Consider the following 12792-nt stretch of genomic DNA (forward strand, 5'->3'; position numbering starts at 1 on the left):
AAAAGATTTAATTATTCGTACTTTATGTGAATTAATGTTTTGTTTGCATGTATATCTGTGTAAGGGTGTCAGACCCCCTGGAACTGGAATTACAGACAGTTGTGAGCTGCCATGTAGGTACTGGAAATTGAACCAGGATCCTCTGGAAAAGCTTTACTCTTAACTGCTGAACTGTCCATCAGCCATCCATCTCTCCAGCCCCAAAACGTTTTTGTTTTGTTTTGTGGGTTATTTTTTTTCTTTTTGAGACAGAGTTTCTCTGTCTAGCTCTCCCTGTCCTGGGCTCTCTATGTAGACCAGGCTGTCCTCGAACTCACAGAGATCCACCTGCCTCTGCCTCCCAAGGGCTAGGATTAAAGGCATGTGCCGCCATATCCATCAAGTTATAATTGTTTTTAAATTCTGCATTTGTTTGCTAAAATTGTTTTGTAGTCTTCTTACCTCAGTACTTACATTTTTAAAATTTATTTTATGTATATGAGTATTTTGCTTGCACAAATATGTGTACTATTTGTTTGCCTGGTCAGAAGAGGGCATGGGATCCCATTGAGTCAGAGTTATGGATAGTCGTAAGCCTCTGTGTGTGCTGGAGCTGAACGTGGGTCCTCTGTAAGAGCAGCGAGTGCTTGTAACTGCCAAGCCATCGTTCTAGTCCAGTACCCCAGTACTTTTAATAACTAGAATCTTGGCCTTGGGAGATGGTGTTGTGTGACTCTGGGAAATAAAAACAAATGCTCAGCCCTGATAGAGAATCCATGACAGAAAAGCTACCACCTCCACTAAAGCTTACTTGGTGAATTAGTGAGTTTATTGGGGTTACTTACAGAAGTATGAATGAGATATCTTGGATGAGGTGGTCCCTCTCCCCTCATATATTTTGAGTCTACAATTGGTGGGGATGGGAAAGAATAGGAGATGTGGCCTTATTGAAGGAGGTGTGTCTGTGGGGGTAGGCGGTAATGTTTCAAGGCCAGACCATTCCTAGTTAGCTCTCTGGCTCTTACTGTTGGATAGTGATGGAAGCCCTCAACTACTGCTCAGCACTGTGTATGCTCACTGTCATGGTGGTCATGAGTCCAAGTCCATAAGTTCTGAAACTGTAAACTCCCAATAAACTTTCTTCCATAAGTTGCCATGGTTACAGTGTCTCTGTCCAGTAGGTAGAAAAGTAAGACAAAGAGTGGGTGAGGGGTTACTTTAAGAGCAAAGCAGATGCCATGGTAGTATGACTTACCTGTCACAGTGTAGCAATGTTGATAGCTGTCACGCTGTACTTTAGATCTCAGAACTCATTCCTGCAGTTGAGAAGTTATGCCTTTTATTTGACCCACATTCTGTTTCTTGTTCTGCCTTGAACCACTCCAGGAGTTTGACCTTTCAGATTCCACATGTAAGTGTCATCATACAGTCTTTCCTTTTAGTCTTAGTGAAATGTTTTCCCCTTCCTTCTTTCCTACGTGTGTGTGTGTGTGTGTGTGTGTGTGTGTGTGTGTGTGTGTGTGTATGTATGTATGTAAACAGAGTGTGGTACATCTGTTTAATGGAATTTTACTTGTCCATGAAGATGAAGTTCTTATACATGGATGAACTTCTAAGAATGCTACATAAAAGAAGACCAGTACAAAAGTGACATTTACATGAAATGTCCTTAGAGACAGAAATATTAGTGATTGCTTGGGTTGGAACTGGTAATATGAAGTAACTGCTGACCGTCACATGGTTTCCTTTTGAGAGGAGGGAATACTGGAAGCAACAATGTTGATTGTGTAGCTGTAGCATTGTTGATATGCTAAAGAACCAAAAAGGACAAACACTACTGAATAGGGTTTTTTATTTTGTTTTGAGACAAGATGTCACTAAGTTGCCCAGGCTGGTGTAGCCAAGGTTGACCTTGTACTTGTGAATATCCTGCCTCAGCCTCCCAAGTAGCTGCAACTAAGGCTTTCATCACCAGGCCCAGCTGAACTGTAAAGTTTGAAAATGAAGAACATTATGTTATGAGAATTTTATATAAATAAAAATTTATAGGAAAAAAGAGACTTTGGTAACTTGCCCAGGGTAGTGTTTGTTCAGATCCAAGGTGCAAATAGTTTTCTGAAGCCAAAGCCATCTGTGTGTGTTTGTGCGTGTCTACCCCTTGCCACCAGATGGCAGGATTGCTGAGTAGAAGTGTCTGGGGCTGGGAAGACTATGGGGGTATCCTTGCATTAGTTTTAGCCATCATATAAAAGCACTTTCTAAACTGCGGATGAATAGAGACACTGTGTCCTGTGTGCCTTGTGGGTGAAGTCCTACCCACCTGTGAAGTCTTTCTACCCTCAGATAAACTGGAAAGTCGAGAGTCTGGATGCAGTTAGTAATAGGGATTCATGGGGAAGAGGAACAATACATTACCATGAAATACAGTCAGCAAAATAAAGACTGGAAATCTCAGATAAAGAACTCTAATTTTTAAAATTAAAAGTAAAGAAAAATAAATGGAAGGAAAACCTTTGGGTTTATAACTACTTAAACATAGATCAGATTGGCACAGTGGTGCATTCCTTTAATCCCAGCACTCAGAAGGCAGAGACAGGCGGATCTCTGAGTTTGAGGATGCCTGGTCTACATAGCGAGTTCCAAGTCAGCTAGAGCTGTATAGTAAGATCATGTCTGAAAATAAAAGAAGCAAACATATCAAGTGGGACATGTTGGCTCATACCTGTAATCTCAGCTCTTGGTAGGGTGAGAAAGGAGAATCACCATGAAGTCAAAGCCAGCCAGGGCCTATATGAGAAAAAACAAACAAAACAAAACAAACACGAAACGTTAATCAGCTGAATGAAATGTTATTTCAACTCTAATTTTTAAAAAAAAAATCACAGCCGGGCAGTGGTGGTGTACACCTTTAATCTCAGCACTTGGGAGGCAGAGGTAGGTGGATGAATCTCTGTGAGTTCCAGGCCAGCCTGGTCTACAAGAGCTAATTCTAGGACAGGCTCCAAAGCTACAGAGAAATCTTGTCTCGAAAAACCAAAACCAAACCAAACCAAAACAAAAAGATTGCTCTATAACACGTTTCAGGTAATTGGAGAACTGTCATTAATAAGATGAAAATTGAGTGTTTTTTTTTTTTTAAATCTTTTGTTTTTGAGACAGAGTTTCTCTGAATGGTCTGGAACTCACTAGGTAGACCAGGTAGACCAAGCTGGCCTCAACCTCACAGAGATCTTCCTGCCTCTGCCTCCCAGGTGGTAGGATTAAAGGTGTACACCACTGCTTGGCTTTTTACAATTCTTTAGAGGAGTTCTTTTTTGGGAATCATTTGAGCATTTGTAATTTAAAGTTATTAGCAATCTGAATGTACTTAAGACTAAGTTAAAGAGTGTTCCAGAGGTGATAAATATCAGGAACAGTCTGTATTCTAGACAGTAAGCATGTACATTAGCTAGACAAGTCTCTTTTGAGCTGCTCCGGGTTTGAAGTATGTGAATCACCTGGAGAGCATTTTCAGAGCAGCTGTGCACTGTTAGTAGAGAGGTGATGGGGACCGACCTGCCTGCTGAGGCAGAAGTGAAAGTGATGAGAATGGGTTCAAGAAAATTAAAATGAAAGCTTTCAGTTTGTTTCGAGATCGGCCCTTCTTGTGTAGGCAGCCCAGGCTGGCCTTGGACTCATGACTCTCCTGTCCTAACAGCATAGCCTTTTAGAATTCCGAGCTAGTTGGGTATCGTGGTCCAGGTAGATCATTGTAAGTTACAAGACAGCCTGGTGTCCATAGTGAATTCCATGTCAGTCAGGGCAATACGGTGAGACCCTGTCTCAAATAAGTAAATGAATAAATAAAATTATAAGTCAAGTATTGCCCTGTATATAATGAGACTTGGAAAATAATATTTTGTTTCCATTTTATTAACAGAATGAAATGTTCATAATGTGTTATACTAAAGATAAAACTTAGGCTATTTATGAATGAGAAACAAATTTGTTATATCAAGTACTTTATTATTAATAGGACTTTTTGGTTTTGTTGTTGATATTCTATAGAGCTGTTGTTGATTTCAGAGTTTATATATTTACCGTCTCAGGGTTAAATATGAAGTAGCAACTGCATTCTTTAAAAGATCAGTGTCACTGGGTGGTGGCGCACACCTTTAATCCTAGCACTCAGGAGGCAGAGGCAGGTGGATCTCTGAGATTGAGGCCAGTCTGGTCTACAGAGTGAGTTCTGGGACATCCAGGGCTACAAAGAGAAATCCTGTCTCAAAAAACCAGAGAGCATTGGGCTGGAGAGATGGCTCAATGGTTAAGAGCACAGCCTGCTCTTCCAAAGGTCTTGAGTTCAATTCCCGGCAACCACATGGTGGCTCACAACCATCTGTAATGAGGTCTGGTGCCGTCTTCTGGTCTGCAGACATACACACAGACAGAATATTGTATACATAATAAATAAATAAATAAATAAATATTATAAAAAAAACCAGAGAGCATGCGCGAGAGAGATCAGTGTCATTCAGTATTTCAAAAAGTTCTCTTCTGGGAAGAATTAACAGTGGATTATCTTTGATAGTAGGGCTATGTTAAAATTAGATTTGCCAGCTGTACCTGGAAGACAATCTATAAAGTAATGGCTGTTATCATCTCCCTTTCCTAATGTGAAGAAAAACAGGCTTGCCCGTGGTCACACACAGTTAATTTGTGGCAGAACTGTGTTTCATACTGGTTAGGTTGGCTTTAAAGTACTTCATTAATAAGGTTGTTAGTGAGATTCTAATTCACAAAAATATGTCTTGTAAAGCATTTTCTGAGTCCATGTGTGTAATAACTTTTAGATATAATTAATATTATTGTCATTATTATTCAGAAAGATTTGTAGAGGATAGAAATTGCTCTCCTAACTTGAGCTTACTATTTTTCTTTCCTGGTAGAGTCTCACTGTGTAGTGACTCAAACTCCTCTTGTACTCCTGGCTGCCTCCAAGTCTACAACCTATCTATGTCTCTCAGCTTCTGCTGTCAAATGTGTGCTGCTAGGCCTAGTCCTTATGGCTTTCAATGATAAACTGCTTTGGGTCTCTCTGTGGTTTAAAAACAAATTTTAAATCTCCTAAAACACCATGAAAGTAATTTCATATGCTTTTGAGTAGATTTTGTACTGAGAATGTAGAAAATTATTTTAACTGTTCCAATTCCAATTTTAATAGAATTTAAGCAGAATGGCGGTAAGCCCTACCTTTCTGTGATTACGGGGAGAGGAAACCACAGCCAGGGAGGAGTTGCTCGCATCAAGCCAGCTGTCATTAAATACCTCACAAGCCACAGTTTCAGGTGAGTGCAGGCTTCTTCTGTGCTTATATTCAAAGCTAGTACTTAGTCCAGCTATCTGATGTCAGTCGCAGATCAATAATTAGACGATAGCTTTTCTTGCTAGATGTGTTTTGTCTGGTAGATGAGAAATCAAAGAAAAATAAGGCTTTTGTCAGTGATGATCTGCTAAGACTTTCTGTCATTTTATAATTTAAAGTTATAAAAACAAAATCTTCTTGCATTCCTTTGTAATGTGCTACCCCACAGAACTAAGATACATGAGTCTTAAGACTTGCTCATTTTGAAAGACAGAGTGTGTGGGACACTGGCTGAAATAGTTATAATTTGGGTATGTTTAAACTTTAGCAGAAGTTCTAAGTGAATGATATGTCCTCATAAGTTAAATGCATTAATAATTTTTATTGACAGATATGAAGTGTCCCTTTTCCCTTGTAGTCTGTAATAGAAACTGACAAGAAATATTCCAAGTATAGATTCTTTGAGAATACCACTTCTCAAGTCTCTCCCCTTTCTTCCAGTCTTCCAATTTCAATTAGTGTGAGACTTTTGTATGTGCTGTGCAATGAGATATTACTTGATGAAAGTTAGAAGTCTCTCGGGACTAGTTCTGCAGTTGAGTTGGGTAGGCTAGAGCTGTGTCGTATTAACAACTGTCTCAGCTACTGGTGTGCCTCTTGAGGTTGACACAGGACAGTTTACAGCCTCACATGGCCAGACGAATGAGACTTGTAGCAGAGGGCTCTTCTTGGTGCATTCTTGATGCCCAGAAACAATGGAATACACCATCTTCTCTTTCATACAGCAGGCTCTTCCTCCTGAAGGTCAGATTCAGGATTGAGAAGTTTGGAAAAACTGTAAATTATATTGACCAGTGATGTAGGAATAACCCACAGCTTTAGGATTGTTTTTGCTTTGACCATAAGTCATTATTGGTCTTGGATGTTAATAAAAGATGCAGTGTTAGTAATAAATTTAAGTATAGGTCATTTGAATTGATTAAAAGATATTCTTTTTAAGTTTGAAATGTTTACATTTTAAATAACTCTTTTCTCATTTCCACAGGTTCTCTGAAATTAAGCCAGGGTGCTTGAAGGTCATGCTAAAGTAAGATTTAAAAGCCCTGACTTTAGAGACATGAAGATTTATAGGCTGAAATTGGTTTTATCTGCAGTAATTCAGTCAGTTCTACTCTCAGATGTGTTTTATTAGGAATATAAAACAAGAAAAAGGTTTCTCAGAATCCAAAGAAAGTTTTTTTACTGGATCAAATTCCAGTCTGTTACTTGGTAAAACATTAAAAAGAGTTTTTTATTGATTATAATATGCCTAAAAAATTATCACCTGCAGTTTAAAAGTCTTAAGTACTCTAGTTTGTTTTTAGGAGAAAACACAAAACAAGAACAATGAAAACGCTGCCTTTGTGTTAACCGTTTCCTATTAGAGAAGTCTGTAGAAGCCTGTGAGGGGCACTGTGCTTTTGAAACCTGGTTCCTGGCTCTCAAAGAACAGGGTTCAAAATAGTAAAGGGGAAGGATGATCAGCAGAACACGGATTCTTTCTGCTTTCGAAGCCTGTCACACAGAGTCACTTGACGTTGTGTCCCGTGCAGATGGGCGGACACTCGGTTATCCTTTCCTCTGTGTCTGTGATCTTGACCCCTTCCCTTCTGTGCTGTTCTGTGCTGTGCATTTCCTGGGAGGAAAGCGGGGTCTGAGACTAAGCTGCAGTCTCAGTTCAGAGGAGGAGACTGCCTACAGGACCGCTTGTGGACCCGTCCGAGAGTGACTCCAGACAGTGCTAAGTGGCTGCTTTTATACGTGTAACGTCATTTCTAAGCTGTGTGAGTTAAAAATCCTATTGATATAAGTGTGAAAACATACTTTGGTATAACTGTAAAAGAAACCCTTGTAATTAGAAAGACTTTTTTACCTTTATTTTGAAAAGGAGCCAATTTTCTGAATGAAAAGTCTCATTGGCTTCTGTTGGGCCAGTGTCCTGTTAGAATGTAAATTTCCTTTATACAGACTTAGTATGGTGAAGTGTAATTTTTCTATAATGAGATAGTAGTTAAAATAAATTTAACTTTGGATATACAGAGTATTTTCAACATATACAGTGTTTGCAAACAATTATGTTGCTTTTTATTTGGCTTACAAAATCACCTTCATCAGGAATGCGGCATTGCCCTGCACTGAAGAATACTGACAGACAGAATGAGCCCCCAAAGAACAGATATGTTAGTGGAAATAAAGCTCAAAATCATGTTCTTACATCTTGTGAATCATGCTTTTAAAATAAGAGCCTTACCATTGAATTTTATTGCCATAAAAACAAAAATCCATGTTTATTACCTGCAAATGGTTAGTGATTACTGATATTCAAGTGGTTATATTTTTAGACTTGTAATAATTTGTTTTAAAAATTGCAGTAGTGTCTCACTTTTTGGTAGTGCTCAGAGGTGTTATATATATTAAAAAAAAGCAGTTCCCTTTTATAACTTAGTACAAAAACCATAATCAGTAGTTAATGAAGTGAGCTTATTTCTGTTTTCAGGTTAATACGATTTAAACAGTGAGAAACAGTATTAAACCTGCAGTTATTGGAGTGTGTGCAGCTACATACTCTTTTTCTGTGTTTTATATTTTTCATCTTTTAAAAAACTCATATTTGAATACTTGAGATAGTCTTATTATATTACTGTGATTATAATTAATAAGGGAGCAATGAGGAGAAGTACGAGCCTGGCGCACTGTGGTTGGAGGCCAAGGGGAAGCAGCTGTCTTGATGCTGTGCACGGCCTGATTCTGAGAAGTCCAGCCGTGGTTCTGTGTGATGGAATGACCTAATAGAGATCTTGACGTCACTACGCACAGCAAGTCAGCCACAAACTCACAATCCTTCTGCCTTACCTGCCTAAATGTTAAGATTATAGGTGTGCTTTGCCATGCTTGGCTTCCTATTCCTTAATTATTATCTATAAATACACAAAGCTTGAACATTATACATATATATATTTGTAGTCCCAAAATTTCTCCTTATCCTACTATCTGGTATTGTTTAAGCAGTTACAATTATGAAAGAATATTCTCTGATTTTTCTTTTGCCAATCTCTGAATCTCATGTGCCAGCCAAAGGTAGATATTTTGGGGATCATGAGTTTTTTTTCCCCCACTTCTAAATTTTGTATGTCAGAAGTAAAGATGGTTTAGAAATAATCCAGGTTAGAAGAATTCTTTGTAAACCTAATATTTTAAAGCATTTTAAAAATACAGGATTTCTTCCAAAAACTTGGAAGCTCTCGGTAGCAGTTCTATACATCTAATAGTCTGTTGTTGCTGTCGGCCCCGTGTGAGAAGAGAATGGAAGGGACACTGCGGTGGGAGTGCAGCGGGGCCAGGGCCTCAGGACCGTCCAGCCCATTCCTGATCCTGGGAGACAACCTGAGCATGTCTTCTGACATTCATTAGCTCTTCATGTGTCACTGTTATTTTCGAGTTGAAATTCTCTTCTGTTTATTAGTATTCCCACACTACTTTTAATCCTATTTTTACATACAGTCCGTATTACATGGTGGAACCTGGGGCTGAAATGATTGTATTCTAACATATATGGAGAAGGAAAGCTTCCAGTTCCTTTGGGTGGTTTCCTGTCCTTTGTTTCTTTTTCTCTTTAAATTCAAGTGTTCTGTTTGCTTTGGAAGGACACGTGTAATGACAAGGTTAGTTATTTCTGAGCTGGCAATTGGAAACTTTTGAAACTCAAGAAATTGTTCTGACAGTGTTTTAGCTGCTCTCAAAAAAATGTTTGAAACAGACAAAAATAATGTGTGCTGTTTTTTCCGAGTGCTTTTCCGTTGTGCAATGAGGTGACATTTGATAATGCTCTGTGCTGTGCTTAAATGTTGCTTATTTTTAATTACTTGTAAAGAAAACAGATTTAAATGTCTGTGTGGCCAAAACCAAGTGCCATTTAAAAGGAAAAGTAAGGCGATGTAGAATGTATGTTAATGGTGCTTATTTTTTAAAGTGTAATTTAAGTTTACAGTATTACTTGGGAATAGAGAAGCAAGGCTAGAACCTCTGTGTCCTAAGGCCTCATGACCTCAGATAGATGATGACGACGTTCATTCATTGTGTCCTCACAGCTGAGCGGTTGACTTCTGTGGTCAGATGATGAACCTGTTGTTATTGTTGAGTTTACCCCAGACGTCTCGTTACTGTGCCACACTGCAGCCAGCGGTTGAAGAGAGACTAGAAGCTGCTCAGACAGTATATATTAGAAGCAATGTTTTTGTTTGTACTATAAAAACGTGATTTTTGCTGTCAACTCTGTACTTTTTTATTGAAAATGTTTATAACTTTGCTTTTAAAATTTCTTATGAAACCATTTGCAAATTACACACTTAATTTAATAAAATGCTTTAGTCACAGTCCAATGTGAAGAAATCTTTCGTTTGATGTGGTAGCTTTAGTGGCTTTTATATTAAAGAATATTTTTGCATGTATCTTTGTGATTCTCTGGGAACAGTGTCATAAAGTTTCCATTTCTGTGCAACTGTGCCAGCTTGTGTTGCTTTTGTAAGTGGGTTGGTTCACATTTGGCCTAGAGAAGCATCTCAGCCTTCTCGTTTCACACCCTTGCATTGTCTAACTGACATCAAAATTAGGAGCTATTATTTATGCCTATTAGGAACACAAATAATACTCTACATCAGCTTTATTCAGCTCGAAAAGCAAAATAATTTATCAATGATCAAGGATGTTAAAATATTTATCCAGTGAGTATTTATTGAGCACTTGTTCTGAAGATACAGTGTAAGACAGCGTCTGCCCATAGGTTTCTTATGCTCTCACCAGTTAGTATGTATAGTGACTCACAGTGCCTAACGTGGTCACACATGTTTACTTGTGGGTATCTAGGGGCTCTTCTTACATAGATGGTGCTACCCCAGTTCAACTGATAGAGACACACAGGACTAGAAGAGTTAACTGATCCCTAGTGTGTAACAGCTGCATATGTCCTAAAAAAAGAAAAGTGAGCTAGGTATGGTGGTCACATCTTTAACCCCAGCAGTCAGGATGCCGCATAGGCAGGCAGATCTCTGTGATTCCAAGGTTAGCCTGGTCTCCATAGCTCGTTTCAGAAGAGACAGCAGGGTGAGACCCTGTCTCAAATAAGAATAATTAAGAAAAAGACAAGAGGGCAGGATGGCTGCTTAGCATGCTTGAAAATCTCCCATTTATGAGGTTGCCTTTGTCCTGTATCTACAGAAAGCCAGTGTTTAGGGAGCACCAAGTACTGCAGACACAACATCATGACTTATTTCTCTCTTGATGTTAGATGCCAGCAATAAAGACTCAAGAGTGGTGTGAGCTCTCTCTTCCATGAGGTTTTCTGGAGGGTTTAAGTCCTTGTAGTTTTCTGCCATACTTGGGCCTCCAGCCACTTCATTTTGTTGGAAGGAGGTCGGGAAGTACAGTAGGCAGCGCCAGCACTCCGGAAGGTTGTTTTTGGAAGCTGCTGTAGGACATCTCTGTTTGCATCTTATTAGCCAGAGTGTAGTCATGTGGTCACATGTACCTTCAAGAAAGGCAGGGAAGGCACCCACTTCACACTACCTGCCCTCTGTTCAGCTAAGTTTTGTGTATTTTCTTGGAAGAAAGAAAATGAATAGTCTCTGCCTTGTCATTTTTACTATGATACATAAATATGTAGATATTAGTGCTCACTGTGTTTCTTTAGCAAGCGGTTGATAATTTCTAAATACTGAAGAGTAATAAGGAAAACCCACAATGTTAACTGTTTTGATTTTAAGTATTTTGGTAATTTTAATAATATATCTGAGGAAATGGCTTTGGGGTTCATAACTTAACTGCTAACAAGATCGCTTTGATTTTACAACTTAGTTGTAGCGACTAGGTGAGGCCTGTAGGTTGTTCTTGTGATAATGCTTAATCCGTTTGCATATTACCCTGTGCCTCCCCTGTTAATTACATCCATCTAAAGTGTTAACATTTAAAAAAAAAAACACCTGAGAAATTTAGGATGCCCTCTAAAGAAAATGAGAAGTATTAATAGCTTTTAACTGTGGGAGTAAGTCCTGCTCTCAGCGCAAGAGGACTTGAGGACTGCAGCCTTGCGGTCTTCCTTAGGAAAAGACTTAGTGACATGGCTTTCAGTCCATGCTCCTTGAAGGGTTCTTAAGCCTAATCACGTTTCTGGGATCGCTACACCAGCCCGACCTGTCTAATATGAGATATGTACATGTTTTGTGTATACTTGGACTTCACATTGGGGACTGGGGACAACTACAGATCTGAGTGAAGGTATTAACTCTCTGAAAACATCGCGTAGTTGGCAAGTTGTTAGGGTTATGCCAGAACCGGGTGAGAACACCCTTTCAGTCAGTGCCTCTGGTCACAACTCAGTTTGAACTTGGGGTACAAGACTGACGACAAAGCCCAGAACACTTGGGATTAGTAAGAGACATTCTCAAAAAACTAGCACCCTAAAGGACTTTATCCTTGAAGGGATGAGAATGAATGAAATACTTTTGTCTTTCCACTCCAGAAGGATGCAAGGAAGATTGTCTTGGCCATAAGCAGAAGTTTTAATCTTTGGCTTTCACATATCAGTAGCCTAAAGACATATAACCCATGGTAGTAAATAGCAACACCCCTCACCCACCCTCCGCCCCCCAGTGGCTGTGAGCTGAGTTTAAGTGTTCCCAGACTGCTAATGCCATTGTTAGCTACCTGGCAGAGGCTAATGCAATCTCAGAAAACTCACCTTCATTGTGGAAGAAGAAGCCTAATGAAGCTTTTGTACCCAGCAATTTCTGGGAATTGTGGAAGACTGAACTAGCAAATCATCGGGCACAGCCACCAAAATACAGAGAGCAGGAAGCAAACAAGATGATTTCTTCAAATCCAATTTCATGAATAAAACCACACAGATGAAGGGAGGACTTAGACATCAAGACTTGAAATGTGTCAACCGCTTGCAATCTGTGGACTTTATTTGGGTACTAGCTCAGCAAAACAAAGCTAAGTGTACTACAATAAAAGATATCAACAGTGTGAACACTGAGTGGATACATAATTACTCTGAACCTTTAAGAGTCTACTGCGCCAACAGTGCTTGCCCAAAAGGATGTGGTTGACATTTGCTTCAGAATAGGTGGTGGGCAGAGAACCAGTGCTGTGGACTGGTGGGAGAGTCCCAGGAAGAGGGGAGGGAATGGAGAAGCGGGTAGGGATACTTATGAATCAAGACTGATGTGGTGCACACTGTCCTAGCACTTGAGAGGCAGAGGCAGGAAGATCATGAATTTGGAGTTACCTTGGGCTATATAGAGAGATCCTGTCTTAAAAACAAAATCAGTTTGGCAAAATAAGTTAGTGACTGTTAAAGATGGCATGGGTATTGATTATCTACTATAATGTCTACTTTTGAATACAGTTAAAAATGTGCAGGCATTTTTGGT

At 39.3% G+C, this 12792-nt stretch overlaps 1 protein-coding gene across 7 annotated transcripts in view; it reads left to right on the top strand.

Annotated features, from left to right (window-relative positions):
* N4bp2 (NEDD4 binding protein 2) overlaps positions 1-9735 on the top strand; it is a 330918-nt gene extending 321183 nt beyond the window's left edge. For 6 of the 7 annotated variants that reach the window (XM_050149857.1, XM_050149858.1, XM_050149860.1 and 3 more), the window contains 2 exons: positions 5183-5306; positions 6369-9735. In XM_050149857.1, the coding sequence (XP_050005814.1) occupies positions 5183-5306; positions 6369-6414 (170 nt within the window). In that variant the 3' untranslated portion in view covers positions 6415-9735. The remainder of the gene's footprint in view (positions 1-5182; positions 5307-6368) is intronic. The other variant, XM_050149859.1, reaches the window with a different exon arrangement.
* Positions 9736-12792: the final 3057 nt, after the last annotated feature.

The sequence above is a fragment of the Alexandromys fortis genome, unplaced genomic scaffold, assembly GCF_014885135.2.
Source record: "Alexandromys fortis isolate MF-2015 unplaced genomic scaffold, M_Fortis_MF-2015_v1.1 scaffold_0, whole genome shotgun sequence".
In the NCBI taxonomy this organism is placed as follows: Eukaryota; Metazoa; Chordata; class Mammalia; order Rodentia; family Cricetidae; genus Alexandromys; species Alexandromys fortis.